At 52.8% G+C, this 22,075-nt stretch overlaps 1 protein-coding gene across 1 annotated transcript; it reads left to right on the forward strand.

Annotated features, from left to right (window-relative positions):
• The first annotated feature begins 850 nt into the window (after nt 1–850).
• On the forward strand, nt 851–3,255 carry FOXA2 (forkhead box A2). The gene is made up of 2 exons (XM_032606173.1): nt 851–937; nt 1,954–3,255. The coding sequence occupies exons 1-2, from the start codon at nt 851–853 to the stop codon at nt 3,253–3,255; spliced, it is 1,389 nt and encodes a 462-aa protein (XP_032462064.1).
• Nucleotides 3,256–22,075: the final 18,820 nt, after the last annotated feature.

The following is a 22,075-nucleotide window of genomic DNA, read 5'->3' on the forward strand; positions in this document are numbered from 1 at the left end:
GGCGCGGAAGCCGGACGCGCCCTCGGACAGGCGCGCCAGGGGCCCGGCTCTATGGGACGGGGACGGGGCCAGAGCCCTGGGCCGCTCCACTGGGTGGCCTCCTCCCGGGTCCCTTCTCCCGCGGGGACTCCGCGCGGACGAAAGGGGGCTGGACCCGGGGGCCCACGCGCCCACCCGCCCCGCTCGCCAGTCCGGGCTCCGCGTGCGCGGCGCAGGGCAGCTGCGCGGGCGCCGAGGGCAGGTGCTGGGCGCCGGCCGGGGCTCCCTCTCACCCAGGTGTGAGCTGATTATTCAAATGGGCTGCCCCGGGTCTGGGGATTGGAGGCCCGCGGCCGCGCGCCGCGCTATATCACCAGCAGCCCACGTCACTGCGGCACTTGTCCGCTGCGCGGTCCACACCTCCTCCTCCTCCTCCTCCCTTCCCCCCCTCCTCCACCACCTCCACCTCCTCCTCTTCCTCCTCCTCCTCCTCCTCTTCTCCACCCCCCCCCCACCCGCCCCCGCGCCGCGCGCTTCCCGCCGCCTCCCGGCAGCTCGGCACTGCCAGCCTCGGCCTCCACCCGGCAGCCCGCGAGTGCGGCGGCGGCGGCGGGCGGCGGGCGCTCCGGCAGCGGCGATCGGCTCCGGGCCTCCTCCCACCCTCGGCCCCCTCTTCCCGCGACTCACCCCTCCCGCCCACTTCCAGCCACTGCCTCCGGCCAGCCGAGGGAGAGAGGGAGTGGAGCCGAGAGAGAGGGAGCGCGAGAGGGAGGGAGGGGACGGTGCCTTGGCTGACTTTTTTTAGAAAGGAGGGTGGGGGTGGGGGGGTGATTGCCGGTCGTTTGCTGGGGCTGTTAAATTTTAAACTGCCATGCACTCGGCTTCCAGTATGCTGGGAGCGGTGAAGATGGAAGGGCACGAGCCGTCCGACTGGAGCAGCTACTATGCCGAGCCCGAGGTAGGCACTCGCCTTTGCCGGGGGAAGCGGGGTGGCGGCGTCCGCTCTCGGCCCCAACCTCTGGACCGCTTCCCCGGCCGGCCCCCGGCCCCCACCCCAGCCGCTCCGGGCAGCCGCCTTTTCCACCCTCCTTCGACTCAGATGGGTCTCTTTTTTATACGACACACTGTTAGCCTTGAGATAATATTAACTTTGTGATCAAATATTGACTTGCGGCGCCTCCAAATCCTCTTCGTGGCCGAGCCACGCACTATCCTAACAGAGTTGTGTTTGGCAGCGCGCGGCTGGGGAGGGGTGGGAGGTCGGCCGGCGAGGGGGTGGGGAGCTGGAGTGGAGAAGGTGGGTAGGAGTTGGGGGCTGAGGTAGAGAAAAACGGTCCAGGACTAGGCGACAAAGAGAAAGAAAGTTTGTGGCTGCAGAGCCCAGCCGCGTGTAGTTCTGTCCGCGGTCCCCTCCCTGTCCCTCCACTCAATGCCTCCGGCTGGCCCCAGACTGCGCGCAGGTACCGCGTTTCGGTTCCCCTGGGGCCCAGAATGGGGTCCCGGGAGGAAGGCTGAACGGCGAGGACCCTGGGATCGTCTCCGCGGGAGGCCGCCGGGCGCCCTGCGCCTTGTCCCACAGGTCGCTGGCCAGGGTCGGAGGTGGCGTCCGGGGCCGCGGCGCCTGCTCGGTATGCTGGCGTGAGAGTCGGGGAGACTCCGCGGGGGGGAGATGCATTTGGGATGCCTGGCTTGGGGCGCTCCCGGGGACCTCTGTTTTAGAGTCTGAGCGAGGCGCAGGAGGGCGAGGAGGCGGCCACGGGCGCAGAGCGGCGGCCCCCGCGCCACCTCCCCGAGGGCGATCGCGGCGCGCTCCGGGTGAAACGGACGCGGGGCCGGGGCCGGGCGAGGACAGGACTCCCCGGAGGCCTCCCTGGAGGCGGGGGCCTGGGCTGGCCCGGTGGGCGGGGGGTCAGGCCGGGAGCGCTTCAGCCGCGGTGCTAACGCTGTGCGCCTCCCTCCGGGCTCTGTCCTCAGGGCTACTCCTCGGTGAGCAACATGAACGCCGGCCTGGGGATGAACGGCATGAACACGTACATGAGCATGTCGGCGGCCGCCATGGGCAGCGGCTCGGGCAACATGAGCGCCGGCTCCATGAACATGTCGTCGTACGTGGGCGCCGGCATGAGCCCGTCCCTGGCCGGCATGTCCCCTGGGGCGGGCGCCATGGCCGGCATGGGCGGCTCGGCCGGGTCGGCCGGCGTGGCTGGCATGGGGCCGCACCTGAGCCCGAGCCTGAGCCCGCTCGGGGGGCAGGCGGCCGGGGCCATGGGCGGCCTGGCACCCTACGCGAACATGAACTCCATGAGCCCCATGTACGGGCAGGCGGGTCTGAGCCGCGCGCGCGACCCCAAGACGTACCGGCGCAGCTACACGCACGCCAAGCCGCCCTACTCGTACATTTCGCTCATCACCATGGCCATTCAGCAGAGCCCCAACAAGATGCTGACGCTGAGCGAGATCTACCAGTGGATCATGGACCTCTTCCCCTTCTACCGGCAGAACCAGCAGCGCTGGCAGAACTCCATCCGCCACTCGCTGTCCTTCAACGACTGCTTTCTCAAGGTGCCCCGCTCGCCCGACAAGCCCGGCAAGGGCTCCTTCTGGACTCTGCACCCCGACTCGGGCAACATGTTCGAGAATGGCTGCTACCTGCGCCGCCAGAAGCGCTTCAAGTGCGAGAAGCAGCTGGCCCTGAAGGAGGCCGCGGGCGCCGCGGGCGGCGGTAAGAAGGCGGCCGCCGGGGCCCAGGCCTCGCAGGGTCAGCTCGGGGAGGCCGCCGGGCCGGTCTCCGAGACTCCGGCGGGCACCGAATCGCCCCACTCGAGCGCCTCCCCGTGCCAGGAGCACAAGCGAGGGGGCCTCGGGGAGCTGAAGGGGACGCCGGCCGCGGCGTTGAGCCCCGCGGAGCCGGCGCCCTCGCCAGGGCAGCAGCAGGCCGCGGCCCACCTGCTGGGCCCGCCGCATCACCCGGGCCTGCCGCCAGAGACCCACCTGAAGCCGGAGCACCACTACGCCTTCAACCACCCCTTCTCCATCAACAACCTCATGTCCTCGGAGCAGCAGCACCACCACAGCCATCACCACCACCAGCCCCACAAAATGGACCTCAAGGCCTACGAACAGGTGATGCACTACCCCGGCTACGGGTCCCCCATGCCGGGAAGCCTGGCCATGGGCCCGGTCACGAACAAAGCGGGCCTGGACGCCTCGACCCTGGCCCCAGACACCTCCTACTACCAGGGAGTGTACTCCAGGCCCATTATGAACTCCTCTTAAGAAGACGGCGTGACCTGGCTAGCCTGGACCCAGACGGGAGAGACAGGAAATGGGGTAGAGACCCTGAGAAAGGGGTGCTGGAAAATTGCGAGGGAGAAGGACCCATCACACCCCTGCCCCCCCGGAACAGAGGTCTCCCCCACCCTCTGCAGCCCTTCCCTCCCTCACGTGGGCCACACTGATGTCTATCATGATATATAAGGAGGGAAAGGGAAAAAAAGATAAACAGTCAAAAAAAGAGAAAAAGGAAAGCCTCAGTTTCCACTACTGTGTAGACGCCTGCTTCTTTAAGCACCTGCGAATCCTGACTTTCTGTTGTTGTGGTTTATCTCCGTTGCTGTCATTGCAGGGAAGTCTTACTTTATTTAAAAAAACAAAAAAACAACAAAAAACAAAAACAAAACAAAAAAGAAAAAAACACAAACTTTTGTGAGTGACTCAGTGTAAAACTGTAGTTTTAACAGAAAACAGAGTTGTACTATTGTCTAAAGAAGAGAAAAAATGATGTAAGGGTCTGTTGTAAATGATCAAGAAAAAGAAAAAAAAAAAGCATTCCCATTCTTGATACGGTGAAATTCAGGTCTCGAGTCTGATTAATTTATGGTTTCCGTGTGCTTTATTTATGGCTTATAAATGTGTGTTCTGACTACAAGGACCAGAGTTCCACAAATCTATATTAAAGTGTTATTGCCAGTTTTTTGCTTTGAATCTTCAAGATTTTTTTTTTTCCTTTGCCTGATTTAAAAAATAAACAGACCTGGGAATTAGTTTAAAATTGAGGGAGGGAGATCCTGGCTGGTTGCAGGTTTTATTTTATTCTGGGGGAGGTAGTTGCTGTTCTATCGACTGTTTATTATTAGCATTTTCAGACAAAGTAAAGTTGAATGAATTTTACAGTAAACAGACACATACCCATTGCCCAGATCCTACAGTTCCCATTTCACTATACTTGTTATATACAGCATATCTGTCCATCTATCCACACCTCCATCGGTCCACTTATCTTATTTTCCTAGATGCATTTCAAAGTAAATTTCAGACTTCAGTACACGAAACACACCAGCAAGGACATGTTAATGGAACTCAACATTGTTCAAGGTTACTTCTTTGAATTTTGGGTTTAACTTTACACACAGTGAAACTCACAGATCCCAGGTGAACCACTGTGGGGATGACGCAGGTTTATCTCCGAAGCCTGGAGAAAACCACACATCCTATCTGTATTTTCCAGCTGGGCCATGTGAAGGTGCAATGTTGTTGACATCTCTGGGACCCTGGGGCTGGCTTCTCTGGAAAGAAGCCTGGATTTTCCATGTTTTTTCCTGTATGTCCAATCCTAGGCCTCCCTTCAAGGCAGGGAGCCCCGATTGGACTTGCAAATTCCTGGTGCAGCTCTTTTCCTTTTCATCACTGCCTCTCTGCACCCATTCACCCTCCCATGGAATTGGGACTCCGCCTGGATTGACAGCCTCAGGCCTCTGTCCACACTCCACCCTCCATCCCACCCTCCACCTTCACTTAGGTGTTCTGTACAACCTTGGTAGAACTTGCTGCAGCCCAGGAGTAGTGAGGCTTCTGGAACCATGCTTTTGAGCATCTGGTCTGGAGAAACAAAAGACTTTCTCCTGGAAGTGATTTTAAAGGGAACTCAGGGTCCTGCTGAAAATCTTTTAAAATATGTATAATTGGGGGATAAGGCAGAGGTAAGGGGGTGTCCTGCACGGCTGGCCAGGTGCCCCTTGTCAGGGGTGGGATCCCAGGGTCTGCAGGTCTTCTCCCTCCCCACTCCACCCAAACTCGGAGCGAGGCCTTGGCCAAGCGGCCTCTTAGCCCGGGTTGGCAATCTAGGATTACAGCACCAAGGAGGTGAGTGGGTATGTTGTGATTCTTCAAGGAAAACCAGAAAGTATAAAGAAAGACCCAGAATAAATTCTTACAAATCACACTGCCTCTCTCCACAGACAGCCTAGTGGCCCTAAATCCTCGGCCAACCGAAGTGGAAACCTTGGAGGCCAAGCGGGGCCCGGCTTCGCAAAGTGGGCTCCGCTTTGGCTTTGCCCTGGGCATCTGCTGGCAGGCAAGCTGGCCGAGCGAGGGCAGGAGCCATCCAGGGAGCAGCTAGCTTGCGGTGGGTGAGAATCTCCGCAGAGTCGGAGGCCAAAACTTTCGGACTCAGGTTTCTAAGCTCAGGCTCCCATGTCCCGGACTAGATCTTTGGGCTTCTCGACCATCTAAACTTGGAGTGTCCCAGCTTCGCCCCAAGCCTGGATACCACCTCTGCGAGAGCCCTCCTCACCTTGCGGGGTCTCTCTGCCCCTCAAACCCTGGCCTTCCCACGCGCCTGAGGGGGGTTGGTCCTCGCCTCCGCCTCCTGCCTCCAAATCCCTTTTTAACATGCCACATTGTCCCGAAGAAAACAAGGAAGAGAAATTGGGGAGGGGGGTGGTGGGAGGGATCCGGAGGTCGCAGCCAGCAATCAGGGCCGTCTCTCCCCCTGGCAAGGACACACACGTCGTGAGCCCAGCCTGAAATGTGTTTCATTATCACATAAAAGGCTCCCGTGGCGAAGGAGCGGAGAGGCAGGGCCGGGGGCCGAGTGCGGGACAATGAAGGCTGAAAGCGTTGCCCTAACCTGCTCTGTTTCCTATCGCACGCCCATTGTGCGAGGGTCGTTTTAAACTACTTAGCGTGCCCCCCTCCACTGATCCCGGCCAGATAAGATATAGTTCTGTCCGAATACATAAAAAGGATGTCGGGGAGCCGGCCGCTCCGGAGGCTTTTCTGCGCGTCCTGCGTCTTTCACACCCCCCATCCTCCCGCCCCAGCCCCTCCCCCCGCAGGGCCCCCAGCTTACTGGCGCTCAGACCGCCCTCCCGCGTTCCCCAACTCTGCGTGGTAGGGTGCAGCGTTTGTTTTTCCCTCTCTCTCCCTCTTTTTCTTCCTTTTCCCCGCGCCATCCGCGCGCGGGTTTAAGCATCCGTGATCTGTGAATAAACAGTCAGTAAACAACCGAAAACAACATTCTAGATCCGAATTCCAGGAGGGTAAACTTTCCATGCCACGTCACACTTCAGCAAATTTGCACAGATATTATATTGCCTCTCCCTCCTTTATTATTTTTTTTTCTTTTTTGCCAGGATCCCATTGTACTTAACTGAATTTTATAACGCTGATCGATATCTTGGTAAAATATTCATTTTTAAACTAGCGGGCAGTGAAATCTTTGCTTTGTGTGCTAAAGTCAACAGTCGCTAGGTTTGAGCTCAAATAAATGCGGGGATGCCTCGGCTCGGAGCAGTCGGCCGCCTCCCTCCGCGCGCTGGACGCTCCGCTGCCGCCGCCGCCCGCCTGCCCGCCGCACCGCAGGTAGGGAGCGCGCCCACTCAGGGGCCGCGCCCGGGTCCCCGCCGAGCGTGCGCCCCCCACTCCCGTCCGCGCGCCTCCCCTCCCCCAGCCAGCCCCTGGCCCTTCCCGAGGCTTCGACGCCTGGGAGACAGGGAGTGAGAAGCTAAGTCGCGGAGACCCCGGGGCTGGGGAGGTGGCCTTTTTGCGGGGGATTCTGAGGATGCTCGGTGTGGGAGGATGAGGGGTCGAGGAGCTACACACTCAGACTGAATCTGGGCCCTGAGCACAACTAGAAAGTTTGGTGGGACCCCGAAGCGACGGGAAGCCACCACAGGGCCCTGCAGCCGCTCCGGGCTGCTGATTCGATACGAGGGCCGCCTGTCGCCCTAGGACGGTGGGAAGATGGAGGTGGGGGCCGGCCTTGGCCTCAGAGCCTGGGATGGGGACGCTGGAAGACGGCGCACTGGTACTGGGAGGCTGCACACCGAGGCCCGAGCGTGGACGCGCATGGGTTCCAGTTCCGTCTCTGGGATTCCAGGAAGCCCCGAGGCCCAGGCGGCGGTGGGGTTCCCGCAGTCCGGGAGCCGAGGAAGGGCAGCGCCTTTCCGAGCGGCCGGGGAATCCTGCGTTCTCGCTGCGAGCGTGCACGGCCGCAGGCAGGTCAGGGAGACTCCGGGCCACTAGCCCGGTCCAGGAGGGAAAGGCCGAAACCGGCCGCGGGGCCGTTCTTCACCCACTTCCCCCGCGCTGTCCCGGGGCACCGGGTTTGGAGGATCGGACAGACCGATCGCATCTGTCTGCAGTCTGCGGGAAGGCGACGGCTCGGAAAACTAGTGATTCCGAGGCTGCCAGTTGACACCGCAGGACCCTCGGTTGTCGAGGGCAGGGTAGGAAAAGGTGTCTTTCCTCTGGGGTCTACCAGGTGGCCCCCATCAATCTGCATTACCCCTGACGGTTTGCTTTCTACGGCGGGGTGTCTGGCTCGTGATAGGCCCACGCCGGCTCGGTCAGTTTGGTATTTCGCCAGGACGTACGTAGGTCGCGCTAGGTCCCGGGTCACCGCAATTGCCCGCCACCCCAACTGGAAAGTTCTTCCAGTCCGCGCCGCAGTCACCCACATCTCGGACCCAAAAGGGCAGAAATCGGTCCCGGTGATTGGCAGGGTCAGTTTTGTGGACACCTCCATGCGTGGGGACCCTGGGCGCCCGGTCCCCTCCTTCCCCGGCGCCCGGGGCCGCGCGCGCCTTTGTCCACCGCGCCCGAGGCCGACAGGGGAGCGCACCCGCCTCCCTCCAAGTCCGGCTCCGGCTCGCGTGGCTGGTTATCTTCCCTGAACGAGATGGCCCGCCTGCGGGACACACGCGAGGCTAATCGTTTTTTAATAATTAATGCCTCCCCGTTCCGCTGGTAATGCGCGGCCTCGAATCCGTCAATTACTTGTCATTAGACGGTGTCGCCCCACGGCCTTTCCTCGGGCCTTTGATGGCGCCGGGTCACCGCGCCCGGCCCACTCCACGGCCGAATGAAAAGGTGCCCGGCCTTTGAGAGCCGGTGCGGAGTAGCCGCGGCCCTTAATTCAGTGCGAGTTTTGAAAGAAAGACCCTCGCTGAAGAGATGTAATCTTCCAAATGGCCAATTTAAACGCCTGATGTTTACCGTCCTCCTCTCCCGGCTTTATACAGAGAAGCAGGTCTTCAGGGCTTTGGGGGAATTTTAATGTGCGGGTGACGCAGGGAGAAGCGAGAGATACTGCTTAATAGGGTGCGGGGAAGGGGGGTGTTTGCTCAAGAAGGCACCTGGAGGTACCTCGGGGTAACTGGTTTTCTCTGGGGCAGTGCACTCTTCTGAGTATCGGGGGTCTGGAGGTCCTCCCGGCTTGGGGCTGGAGTCGCCGAAACAGAATCTTCTGAGTTGCATAGACCAGAGCTGTCCAGAGAAAGCAGCAGGGCCACTGGGACCGGGAATCTTCACCCTGCGCCAGGGGGTAGGAAGGAAACGTTCTCTGAGTCCCCCATCCGCACCGCGGACCTAACCTCGCGGGCTAGCATCCACAGGCTTACGGGCACCCCGTCCGGCCACAGAGGAGACCCCCCCCCTCACACGCACCCCTTTGCGCCACCATCTCCAATGTGCTGTCACCACTGCAGCAGAAGAGCAAGATTTCAGACCCTAAATGTCTCTGCTGGGTCAGGGACACAGTGGACACCAGCCCGGCCACAGCACCATGGCAACCCAGGCCGCCCAACAGTTGGTGGCATGAAATTATAAAAACAAAAACAAAAATGCAAGAAAAAACGCTCCAAGAGTTTGCCGCTCGATTTAATTATCTGCTGCTCTCTTATCCCGTCAAACGCTCTTTATACGATAAACAGGTATCTGAGGGTCTCAGAGCCTTACGTGCCCCTTTTGGAGTGAAAACAATACACCGCATGTACAGCCCCCCTTGACTGCAGAGCCAGCTCCTGCTCAGCTTTACGGACGTCCGACTACATGTTTCTTATAGCTTCTAACCCCAGGACTGTTTTTCCCCTGAGAAGAGGAAAAAAGAGAATGTAGCGTGGAGGAAAAGATCATGAGGAATGTGGGAGAAACTATTTTAAAATGGATGGGGAAAGGCCAGCTGGCACAGGCCCGTGTGCCCGGCCACCCATCCCACCCCCCACCCGGGGTGGGGGGGAATCCTGGGCTGCTCCTGAGGCTACATCCTTTCTCAGGCAGCCACAATAATTGGGATTTTTTGAGAAATTCCTTTTTGATGAGATGCACCGGATATGGGCAGGATGTTACAGGCACCTCCAGAGACAAGCAAACAAAAATTTCACGGTATAGACGGTGTCCCCAGTGGCACTCGGCGGGGTCCCCAGCTCCTGGCAGGCTGCCTCTCCCTTAGACAAAACTCCCAGGGAGCACACTGCCCCCAGCCCTCCAGGGGTTGCCTCGGAAGCCTAAATCCTGGGGCATCTTCCCCATTCTGTTCACAGCCTTCCTGCCCACTCTCTCATCCTTTCTCTCCTTTCTTCTTTAAAACAATCGTGTGTGTCCCCCCCTCACCCCCTCCCGCCATTGTATTTGTTGATGACCTAACACGCTCACACCAAAAGCCACACACAGAAAACCAACAACGTGGGTTGGGAGGGGAGACCAATTATGAGTGAGGCTAACAAGCGGGGAACACCCAAGTTGAGGCCGGCTGTCTCCTGGGAGACTGATGGAGGCTTATTTTACAAGCTGTCATTCCGCCCTGGTCCCTATTGCCAGACTGGAGGTGATTCCTACTCTCCCCTCCCCCAAGCCCTGCGCCCTTGGGGCTTGTTCCAGATTCTTTGTATGTCCTCTGCATAAGGTACAGAGGACAGGGTGGTTAAGCACATCTTCACAACAGTGTCCTCAGTTTTTACATTAGTGGCTGTTCCTCAGAGCTCCAACCTCACTACCAACAAAACATGGACTGGTCAGATGTCCGTGTCATACATGTCCCCCCTCTCCACCAGGTTCCCATGAGAAGGCATTGACTTATCCTTCACACACACCTCTCTCTTTCTTTCTGAAAAGAAGGTGGGGAATTTTACTGACAGATGATACAACCGATAGCCGAGACGCTGAAAAGAGCCGCACAAATGAAGTTGCATTAATTCATGCAAAGCTAGAGGTTCTCAGGTCTCATTAGGGCAAGTGCCTGGGGTTAAACTCTCTCTTTAAACTAATTGGAGGCACCGATATTCCTGCAATGCCAGGATACCATGCCAGCAAGGCCACACTGATTTAACTTAAACACATCAAATGAACTGAGAGGGAAATCTTCCACATCACAAACGTAGATGCGCGAGGGAAAAATACTGGGGTGTGATGCAGATGAAAACTTTGGAATCAGAATAGTTTGCTAGTTTTTAGTTCTACTTGCTTAAGTGCTTCACTTCTGCTCATTTAAATGGTTGAGGACTAGACTTTCTTCCTAGGTAAAGCAGCTTTCCCACGGTTTCACTTTTTTTGAAAAAAAAGTAAAACACAGGTTTCAAGAATAAGCAGGAACGTTTTTGGACCAAGGTTGGTCACGACCCCAGCAAATCAAAATAAGGTTGCATGCGTGTGAATTTTGACTTATTTCATTAGAAATAGGACCTCAATTCATTATGTTTTTCTCTCTTCACAAAGTAGGTGTAGTTACATAATGGATTTTGTTGAACTTTTTGCTCACATAAAGAAAAGCATACGGTTCTTAATTTGAAGACTTGGGTGTTCAAAGTGCATTACTTAAAAATAGAAACCAATCTTAGGAAGTGTTTGGCGGAGAGCGCTTGGGAGGAGCTAAGGTGTGAAGTGGGAGCTGGGGTACTGGGGAGGGCAGATGACGACGAAATGACATTTTCTGTGAAGACCAGGGTGGAATGTCAGCCAGGACAGGACCTGGGTCACAGAGGGCTCTGTATGGGGGCCAGAGGCATCTTTAGCAGAGAAATCAGGAAGCCAACGTGTGTACACTCTGCTCTAAAAGATACAACCCTCTGCTCGAGCTTCCTGCTTTCCTTACCTTCTAAAACCCAATCTAAGAAATTTAAAATTAACGAGACCAATTCAACTGTATACCTTCTAGTCAGTCTGCAATTCTGACTACATTAAACTGAGCTGTTTACACACAGAAAGAAGTTGCAACTTCAACAACTCTCTGCCGGAGACAATTTACCCTCTACCCAGAAAAATGAGTCCATTTTGGGGCAAAACTTTTGCCCTTCTTTCTATCATCTTACTGTATCTCCCACCCCCGCCCCAGCCCCTCCGCGTCTTTTATTGATCACAACTGTATTCCATCCACCACCACTCAGTGGGGTCCCCTCTGTGCCAGATACTACACCAGGTGTCTTCATGAACATGACCTCATTTAAGACCACCCCCCTCCCCAGTAGCTGTCAGAATTTATGGGTGATGGGCCCGGGCAGAGAGAAGTTAGAGAAAAGAAAAAGCTTCAATTTCAGAGCTCAGTGTTGAATTCAAATCCTTCACCTCTGTGTTCTTCCAACTCTTCCTGGTTTCATAATGGCCTGGGCACAGACCTCTCTGATTCCAATGCAGTAGGGAGCCTGCCTTCGCCGGGACCCCCAAGTTTGCAAAGTGAGCTGCCGATGGTAAGCGGAGGTGACGGGGCGGAGGGGACCGCAGTGTTAGAAGAAGGCTAGAAAGAAACAAGAAGGTCTCAAGAAGAACAGGCTTGGGCACTTCTTGGAAGGATGGCAGAGACCCTGCCCACTGTCCTAGAAGGGGTCAGGGTGGGTTATGTCTGGGGTCAGGCTGGCTTCTCTTTTGCCGTCTTGGAGTTAGAATTCCCATGCGACCATGGCCCCAAAGCCAGCCAGAGGATCAGTCAGGCCTGGACCACGACTCCTCCCCATTCAAGCTTCTGGGACCAGCTGGCTAAGGCTGGAAGGGAGGAGAGGGCAGAGAATCGGCAGCTAGATGGCTCTTGCATTGTGATTAGAAAGAGAAAATGCCAGAGAAGAGGAAAATGTCAGGGGCAGAAACAATAGCCTGACATATGGGCTTAAAATAACCCACGTCCGCGGTGCCGCCTGTCAGCTTTACTCCTTACGGGGGATTTTGGATCAGGGGCCAGGAATTCCTGAGAGCCTCTCGCCTCTGACCTCCCCCTGACCCACACCTGGTGGCCTGACAGCCCAGGTGACAGCACAGCTGGAGCACACACACCGATCACAGCTGGGCCCCTGCACGCCTCCGCTTCAACACAGCTGCAAGAGACCCCGTGCCCACAGCCGCCTCCCCCACGCACATACAGATGCAGGTCGGGATAAACACCTGCCTGCAGGTTGGGCCCTGAAAGGGATGCCGGCCCAGGTGGACGGGCCTGCTTCCATCACAGAGGGTGGCTGGGACCCGGCACTCAGTAGGCCTGCAATCTGGGGGAAGGGCATCACCCCGGCCAAACTGCACATGGGCACAGGGGTGCCAGCCAAGGATGGTTCACGCCTGCTTATGCCACATGGAGGTCTCCTTTTCTTTTTGACTTACTGCAAGTTCAGTTCCCTGGACTGTCTGTTTTTAGTGGGGTGGGGATTTCTTGCAGACTGAGCCCCTCCCCTTTTGGGATTTCAGGGGAGGCTCTGGACAACTGGGTCCTAAGGCCAGCTCTGCACACAATGATGTCTCAGGCATGGGGGACCAACTCTTGGAAGTGAATGGAGTTCTGGATTAAACCAGACTCCCCACTCCAAACTGATAATGGAGACGTTAGACTGAGGTGGGGAGAAAGACACAGTTACCACAGTCAGACTAGGTGCGGAGCCTTCTAGAGACCCCAAGAGTGGGGGAGAATGTGATCTTGGGGCCTGTCTGGGGGCGAGCTGGGGACAGGAATCCGATCTGCATTTTACCCTCTCTCCACTTTAATTGCCACTCCCCTCCAACCAGCAGATTTGCCAATTAAAGGCCAATCTCTCTTGATTTCTTTGCTTTCGAAGGACATTTCGATTCACCCAGGCAGACAATTAAATCTCCTTGTCGCCTCTCCCTTCCCAGAGCCCAGAACAAGGTGCCTCTGTATCTCTTGCCAGCATCCAGCAGTGGGAAGGAGTTGATCTCAGGTGCTAATCTGCAGTTATCAGGATGCCAGACTCATTTAGGGGGCTCAGCTCTGGAACCCAAGGCCATCCCTTCATTGATCCTGGAAAGCGCTGCTTAGATTTTGCCCTTGCTCAGTAAACAACTAAAAGTAACTGTGGGATTTCTCCCTTGTATTCAGCAGAATCTCTCTCTCTCTCTCTCTCTCTCTCTCTCTCTCTCTCTCTCTCTCTCTCTCTCTCACACACACACACACACACACACACACACACACACACACACACTCCTCCCCTCCCTCAGGCTCCTATCAGTCATGAAAGGACAGTCAGACCACAGTCGTTTCATAGCACCCTCAGCTAACCTCCGCCCCCAGCAGCTGTGTCTTCTGGGGGTGCTACTCTTTCCTCTGAGGACTAACATCTCTCCCAAAGGACATGGCCTCCCAAGTTTCCAAGTCTGTAGGGAAAGTTTCCTACTGGGACTTGAGCCCCCTGTTCTGCTAGCCCCCACCTGCTGAGACACACTCCAGGGACCTCCCTGGTCCATTCCTCCCTCCCTCCCTTCCCCCACCCCAGGCCTGCCAAGCCCTCTCTATCTTTGGTCAGCCAGTGGCCTCTTGGACCCAGCTGGGGGTTGGGAGAGCAATCGCTGTCTGCATTGCCCGAGCATTGCTTCTGGATCGGCTGCCACAGTCTTGGACACAGACCTGTTTGGGATAAAAGCGAAAGAAATTGGCGAACTTACTCTGATGATCAGTGCTCTTAGGTTCTTAACAAGGGCCCCATTTACTCCTCCATTAGAACAGAGAAAGAGAAAGAGGTTCCTATTGCCCAAGTTTGCCATCCTCTGAGTAGACCTGTGTTTTAGTCGAGTCCCTGGCATGAGCTCTTCTCCAGGAGGAGGGTTGCTGTGCTGTCATCTGTGGACATCACATCCCACCATCTATATGTGTAAGATAAACAGGAAGACATAATTGCCAGTCATCCACAATAAGAAAGATTAGGACAAATCCTAAACAGTGATCCCTTTAAATTCGATAATTGTAAAAAAAAAAAATTAAAAGTCAAATGGTAAAGGTCAGTTTTCCTGAAGGTGTTCGATGCAGCCAGCCTGCTACGACGGTGTTTTCAAAAAATTAAGGAACTTTCTTTTTCAAAGTTGGTGCTGCTTCAAAAGAAATTCCTTTCTTGTTTGCTTAAACCCCTTTCGTACGATAAAAAAAATATTTTGCAAATGAGAGCGGCTCAATACCGTTTTCCCAAATCAGCCAGCCTCAAGCAAAAAGGTTTTTGAAAGGCTCACCAATGTAATTTCTGGATCTATTCTTTCCAAAACGCCAAAACTCTAATATCTTTTAATTTCTAAGGTTCACTAACATTGTCCGTGAGCTCTCCAATTAAAAAACAAAACCTACGAAATGAGACAAACATTCAAATCTGTAAATTTTTAGGATTTAAAATAGAAATAGCTTTCACGGTATTGAGTGTTTCACAGTAATGGGCATTAAGCAGATATATATGTATATATCTATATTTTCTTTAAATGACGTAGCGTTCCTGAGAGTACTATTTTATTATATGAGTACCTCTGGACAGGCCAATTAAGTATGTCATTTCTTTGCTCCTTACCTCTTGTAGCACAGTTTTGTAAAGGAATATAAAATGCATTTGGGGTTTTGATAGATTTATTATGTGCCAATCTATCTGTATATTTGATGAGGTTCAACTATCTCCTTGTGAGATGTATGGTGTATGTATGGCGCGTTCAAGGATTACCGTCTACCCGTGTTAGTCTTTGGCGTAGCTGCTCCCATGCAGCTTCCAGCATCCTGGCTCCAGGGTTAGGGACAGTGGCATTTTGTTAAATATCAGCTTTGATGGGACTAAAGCTAATTACCCAATTTCACTTCGTATTTTTCTCTAAATTTTTTTTTTTATAAAATAGCTCAAGGGTGCTAATTAATTTCTCCCTACAAAGCCTATCGCTTTTCTCAATGTTTGTCTTTCTAGCGATGAAATTTACACTGAAAGCATTTCTGAGAGAAGTGAGTATATGGATCATTTTTGGATTGCTTAAAACTACTAATAAAATATTTTTTAATGTTTCTGGGTAAAACTAGAATAGATTCTAGTAGAATAGGAATTTGTTTGCTTTGCCTCCTTCCTTTGGGTCATGTCTGTGGGGGGTCCCCCCCCCACCTGTGCGGAGCAGTTCAGCTATTTTTAATAGGCCACCTTTCTGGCGCCCAAGCGAACCCGCGCTACGTTTAGGAAAATCATTCAGGAGAAACCCGCAGACATTATTGGGAAGGGGTGTAACCTCCCCTGGCACTCTAAAGCAAGCGACATTCTGTTTGGTGCAGGGGGCGAAAAACACGACCTAACAGTGTTTACCTGTGTATTCACCCATGAAATTGAATATTATAGAAGTTGAAGAAATGCAAATCAAATTAAAACCACGGAAAATTGTCTTTGGAATTACAGCGGCCCAGAGCCCCCAAGTGTTTGCTTAAAATTGAAGCGTTTAGAAAATGAAAAACCTCTAAATTGCCCCCCTCTGCTCCCCCGCTCCCCCCAGGAAGGAAACGTACTCCTTAATTCTACTTTTAATTCTACTACAAAGATACTGAGGCGGCTCAGACACCCATCATCCGCCCGAGGCAGCAATCACGCTGTAATACGACTTTTTCTTAAAAATGAAGTATCTCCCTTTACCTAAGCTTTACTAACGTCAGACCCGCTTCAGAAACCGAGAGGCCCCAAGGTCTTCATTCTGAAAGGAGCCCCCAGCCGCTGGACCGGCTTCTCCTCCCCGCGAGGGCCTGGGGCCCTCTGCCAAGGCCCCGCCGCCGGCCCCGCCCCGGGTCCGCGCCTCCTGGGGCGTGTGTCTGGCCGCGGTGTCACCAGATCCGGAGCCTGGCCTCCCCGCGCGGCCGACCGCCGGCGGCGGAGATGCGCGCAGAGCCGAGAAGATGCGCGCACCCCGCCCTGAATTCACTTGGCCAACACAGGACTTCGCAGGGTCTTGGTGGAGGAGCCCGGAAAAGGGAAGCTCCAGACAGATATTATTTCTAAATAATAATAATAAGCAACAGGCAGACGGGCGGTCATTCTTGCCTTTTCCATGTCCTACAGCGCAGGGGACCGACCCCAGAAGCCCACCCAACGGACGGGCCAACCCCACCCGTAGGCGCCCGGCGCCGCAGGCTTTACTCCTCCCCGCCCAACCAGCTCCCTCCAGCCTCGGGGAGACGCAGGAAGCAGAGCCGGGGCCCCGCAGGTGCCGAGGGCGCCGCGATGGGCGGGAGACCGCCGGGAGCGCGGCGGCGGCGGCGGGAAGCGCTGGTGGAGCGGCCCAGCGCTCGGCGCGACACGCGGGCGGTCAAGGGTGGGAGCGGGTCCCGGGCAGCCACGCCCACTGGCCTGAACTGGGACTTTGGGGGTCGTAAGGGACGTGTGTGGCGAGGATGTGCTGGTGCGGCCCGGGAACAGCTTTCCTCTCCGTCGGTGACCTCTGAGGAAGCACTGCCTCTCTTTCTACCCTATCCACCCGACCCCAGCCCGGGAGCCCGGTGCCAAGCCCCGTCGAGGGCCGTGTGGCTTTCTCTCCCCTGGGCAGGGAGGACAGTTGGTGGACCCCGCGACGCTCGGTCCTCCCTCCTGGCCTCCTTCTCACATCTCACAGATTGAGGGGCAGCTTCTGTTCCAGAAACGCAGTAACTCCTGTGCAGACCACCCCCCAGCCGGGGCGGGGTGGGGAGCCGCCGACGCCGATTCTCACGTGAAACCTTCCCCTATATTTCCTTTCCAGGGAACCCCTGGATCAAGACCCGCTCAGCGACGGCTGCGAAAACAGACCCGTGTCCCCTCGGAACTCTTAACCCGTCCTTAAGCTGTGGTCGTCTCTTGGAGACTCGGGACCCTATTTCCAAGGACAGTTGTGGGGGACAAGCTTATGTTTGTTATTTTCAAAACCAAGCGGAGGAAACAGCAGCCAATTAAAATGACATATTTTTATTTGCCTCGCACGTTGTCAGTGATTTGCCCCCGGGGATCCACAATTTTCCCAAGCCTGTTAACGGGTGACGATGAATGAGTGTCTCGTGTAATTTAATTTTCCTGTCACACTAAATAGAGCTACATTGTAAACCTTAGATCTACTCTTACTGATAGGATCGCCTTGTTTTGCCATTTGCACCATAAAGACCCCCAAAAGGGACACTGTATTGTGACCTCTACTCTTGAATTATTCAAGAACTTAATGACATTTTCCATTTTAAAAAGGAAACTAATTGCCCTTGATGTAAAGCATGTGACCTTCTCTGGGTGCCCAGTATGAGAATGTAACCATCTGTATGCGGACCCCAGAGCCGTGGAACTGCAGGACGCCGGCAAAAATAGGAGAGAGATGTGAACACAAATGAACTCCAAATGGACACTGGAATCAAGCATATTGTTTAATTTCACCCCAAGCCGTGACCTATAGTTCCACAAAATCCTTTAACCTGACCTAAAATCTGTATAAAAAATCCTATCAACTCAGGCCTGTTTTTTGGGGGTGGGACATGACTTTTTAGCTAGGACAGGAACATTGAAAATTGTGAAATCCAGTATCCCTTCATTAATGTGAAATTACTTTGTGTGATATCAAGCAAAATGCGTAATAATCTACACCCGTCCCTTTTTAATTACTATTATTATTATTGCTTTTCATCATGTATTACTACTTTCTTACTCAAAAGAAAAAAGAAACTCACAACTGTAAAGAAATTGCACCATGGTATTTGCTCTTTGAATCAGTCTCGAGTTTCCAGGAAAGCCGCATTGAAATTCTTCAGTATCAGAATTCTCACTCTTCAAATTACTTGAAAATGGAGGCTTATCTTTCTTCAAAATAAAAAGAGTTCTGGTGTATTCCCTACTGGTCTTTCACTCTTTCCCCGGCCCCTAGAGGAAAGCAAAATGAGAAAAAATTCACTTCTACCAATGTTCTTTGACTTCATAAATTCACAGATCAGTGTACGAAGATGATCTGGTGCTTTTCCTGATTTATCGGAGTAAGTCCACTGCCAGCATTAACCATTTTAAAAGTCTGAGTGAACTGGGAAGTAAAACACTTTCCCATGCTGGGCTTCAGCTATTTCTTTTGAACTTTTAAGTGATGCTTGAGACAAGGAACTGTCATTTCTGCATCAAGTGGGCAGTTCCTTTAAAAATGACACTGAATAAACACACCCAGGCTTCACTGAGACTAAACACCCTCTGTGTTAGGCTGCAAATCCACATCTTTCTCTTTTAGAATCTCTGGAAAAGAATATAAAGTGCATTTGAATATCCAACTTGGTTCTAATGGAGCCCACGTTATGTCAACAAACTGGACAGAATCACTGCTGGGGCAGCCGGGAGAGTCAGAACAAAATACCCGGCCCTCCATCTGTGCAGGGGGAGTAAGTGCTGCTTCGAAGGCGTTTGTCATAAAGCTGTTGTGGCCCAAATCATATAATGGAGTTACTGTTTTCCTATTTCTTTAAAAGAAACCTGTTTTCCTCGGTGGTGTCATGCCCTCTTTGTGTACAACATGGCAGAAAAAATTGAATAAGGATACATATCTCTTATTGTCAGATAATAAGGACATACTTAAGAAATACATTTGAAAGCATTTTCAAGTCAAGAAAAATTGGAACACGTATGGCATGAGTGGCGATCCATCTTCTTGCATGGTTTTTGTGATAAAGGCAACACTTTCCGGGTCAAATGTTAATTTAATCATAGATATTTTTTCATTTGGTTCTCCACATTGAGAAACGTTTTGAACAACTTGATGTAGACTATGAGACACAGAAGAAATGATATGTGTCTCTCTAGCATTGTGTAGTATTAGAATCCAGTAATTTTTCCATGGGGACACATTGGCACTCGAAATGAAAATTTCACCTTTCAAACTGTCACCATGGATAAGTTACAGTTATTTTTCTTTTCATTTTAAAAAGCAACTCTCTTGCTCTAGGACCACTTGAAGTACATTTTAAGTGCTGTGGAAAGTTTGTGGCATCTTTAGGGCTGGCAGAGCCCTCTCCTGGCCTCATTCCTGGGTCTCACCATCTTCTGAATGGATTTCTGTGTTGATAATTCAGAGAGCCAGGAGAAGGGGTTTTATCTTCACTGCGGTAGAGTGGAAGGTGTTAGAGTGGTGTGCAAGAGATTTGATTTAGGGCCATGTTTCATCCAGTTCCATTGCCAGCTCCTGCCGTCCTCCAGAAAAAAAAAAAAAAAAAAAAGGAAGGAAGGAAAGGATGGAAGGAGGGAAGGAAGGAAGGGGGAGAAAAGAAAAACAAAAAACAACGTTGAAAAAATTCTCATTTGGCCTTTCTGAAAGGGTAAATACCTCACCCACAGGGCAGGATGACACTGTAATTCTTCATCTGGAAAATGGGTTCCTTATTTCTCTATCAAGCCTGGTATGAAGGGAAGCACTGGGGCTTTGCAGCTGTGTCTCTTGGTTTTGGTGGCGATCAAGAGAGCTTTGCACTTTGGTTATTTGTAAAGACGCTGTACGCTCACTGGAAGGGGAAAATGAGGCAATTACCGAGAGGGAAAGGGAGTTAGCTTAGGACATCTAGGTGCATAAATGTGGTCAGGCCAGCTTGCGCTTATTCCTATATAATATGATGTCTTCAGTTTCCCAGTTTCCAGAAGGGGTTGAGTAGCACCTGGGGTGTGGGGGCTTGTCCTCATCTGTTACTTGACTCCCAGCCAGAAAGACCAAGAGGGACATGTGTTCACCCTCAGCCTGAATTTGGTTACATCCTTCATCTCCTTTACATATTTTAACTGTTGATATATGTTTGTTTGCTTTTTTTAATGTCAGTGCTAGCAACAGTTGACGCTAACTTTCCACCTGGTTCTGTTTATCTGAATGTGTACACCTTCGTACATTTACTGGACTTCTGACGCTCCGTTTTTCTTCCCTGGGAAATGACATCAAGACAGGACATCTCTGACATGATTACTAAAAATACCTTTGGAAACACTCAGTTTCTTCTGTTTAGCAAATTCTTATTTTATAAACAGGGACTACAGCCTGACTCTGGGTCAGGACCTTGCCTATGGAGGGAGACGGCGATGCAGGATCAGTAAATGTGTCTGTGGATGTAGAAACACCCTGTTCTGGCAGGTTCTCTTTCTTCAGGGAGCTCGGAGGTACAAAATTCCTACAGGATTTCCCGCCTGGTGGGTGAAGCTCATGTGCTACCTACCATACTGGGTTCTCCAGGACGCAGGTTAGGTGTTTGGATCACGGAGTAATTAAACCTTGGACAAAATATGCCTTGAGTTCATGGAGGCTGAATGCTCTAGGCATAAAAGACATCAATTTTGTAATGAAAATATAGGGACTTTTCAAAGTGTGCCGTCAGGATGCAGTTCAATTTTCAAACGAAATTCTAACGACTGCCTAACTCTCTTTGACTGCATTCTTACTTTTTCTCTAGCTTTGCTAATTCACAGATACTGGAACAAAAAGATGAGATGAAGGGAGGAGGCTTGTTTTCCTAAGGGGTGCACGTGACTGAAAGCATACAAGCTTCTCCCCATGCTGAACTTTGGCCATCACAGGAGTGTCCCTAAAAGTCTATAACTCTGCTGTCAGACTGCTCCTGGGGGCTTTCCCCATAGTTTTCCATGAGTGTCTGAGGAATGAGGTGGGTGCTGGGCATGAATATGAGCTCTCAGCATAAGGGAAGAGGGTGCATGAAAATCGCGATTTGCAGACTTGGACCAAACCATCCAGCCAGCAACCACCAAAACTAGTCAACACAAAGATATTAAACCATAAAAGAGTTGATTTGCCCTGCTGTACAAATTAAAGTTGCCCAAGTAGACATTTAACCTCCCCTGAAGTTACTAAAGCTTCTAATGCATGAATAAGGACGAGCAGGCACGTTTTCTGTCCTTGGCCTAAGACATCATTACTTTTCAGTGACTGGACAAAGTCCATAAACACAGAGTGATTGTTTGGGGCAAAAGGTGGTCCAGGACCCATCCCTCGTGGGGTTTTTTTGCTGGCCAATAAAGCACGGGCAATTAGTCCCTGCCTCACAGAAGGGACAAGAGTGGCCAGCCTGGAAACAGGCCCAATAAGTCCCCCAGCCAGGTGCACATTCCCCAAGGGGTTCAGAACCCGATGGGCACACCCATGGAGGCCTGTGCCATCTGCCCAGCATGGCACACACACGCAGTGCTGACGGGGACGCATCCTCAAAGGAAGGGAGTGGCCAGGACCTGGGCGTGGCCCGTGTGGACAGAGCTGTACTGTCCTTAGTATCATTTCTAGGTGTTGGGGTGAAGAAGGGCACCAAAAACAGGGATGGAACTCAACTTGTTTAAAGGAAAAAAGTCACCTCCGAGGGGCGCAGGACCCCTCTCCTTTTTTGAAGACTGAGGGTCCCTCACAGCTGGCCCTTTGCTGCAGGGGGGGTTTCTAACATAATGTGATTTTTCAGTGTGCTTTGTCTCCGTGGAGAGGCTTCAGAAGGCCCTCGAAGTCCTCAGCCTTAAATCCATGTTAATAGGGCAAGTGTCTTTTTTTTTTTTTTTTTTTTGGTGGTGGGGAGGTTTGGCTGGGAGAAGCGTTGACCCAGACGGCGCTCTGGGTAGACCCGATATTGTCGGCAGGGCACTTATTAACCAGTGTTCATTTGCAGTATCAATATTTCCAGCAAAGGAGTCCACACTCCAGATACACAACTATGTCTCGTTGTTTTCCCTTGACACACCATTTGTTTTATAAATACATCTGCTGGAGAAGAAAAGGCTGTCCGAAGGGCTGTGTCTTTTATCTCCGGGATATGCAAAGCACATTTATTTTCAGCTTTTATCTCCGGAATTGTATGTTGATCCCATACATATAG

The sequence above is a fragment of the Phocoena sinus genome, chromosome 15 (assembly GCF_008692025.1).
Source record: "Phocoena sinus isolate mPhoSin1 chromosome 15, mPhoSin1.pri, whole genome shotgun sequence".
NCBI lineage: Eukaryota > Metazoa > Chordata > Mammalia > Artiodactyla > Phocoenidae > Phocoena > Phocoena sinus.

What these genes read in the sequence shown, in the direction of transcription:
- FOXA2 (XM_032606173.1), top strand. Translation starts at nt 851, where the DNA reads ATGCACTCGGCTTCCAGTATGCTGGGAGCGGTGAAGATGGAAGGGCAC. An exon ending in GCTACTATGCCGAGCCCGAG is followed by an intron (nt 938 to 1,953) that starts GTAGGCACTCGC and finishes CTCTGTCCTCAG; the next exon opens with GGCTACTCCTCGGTGAGCAA.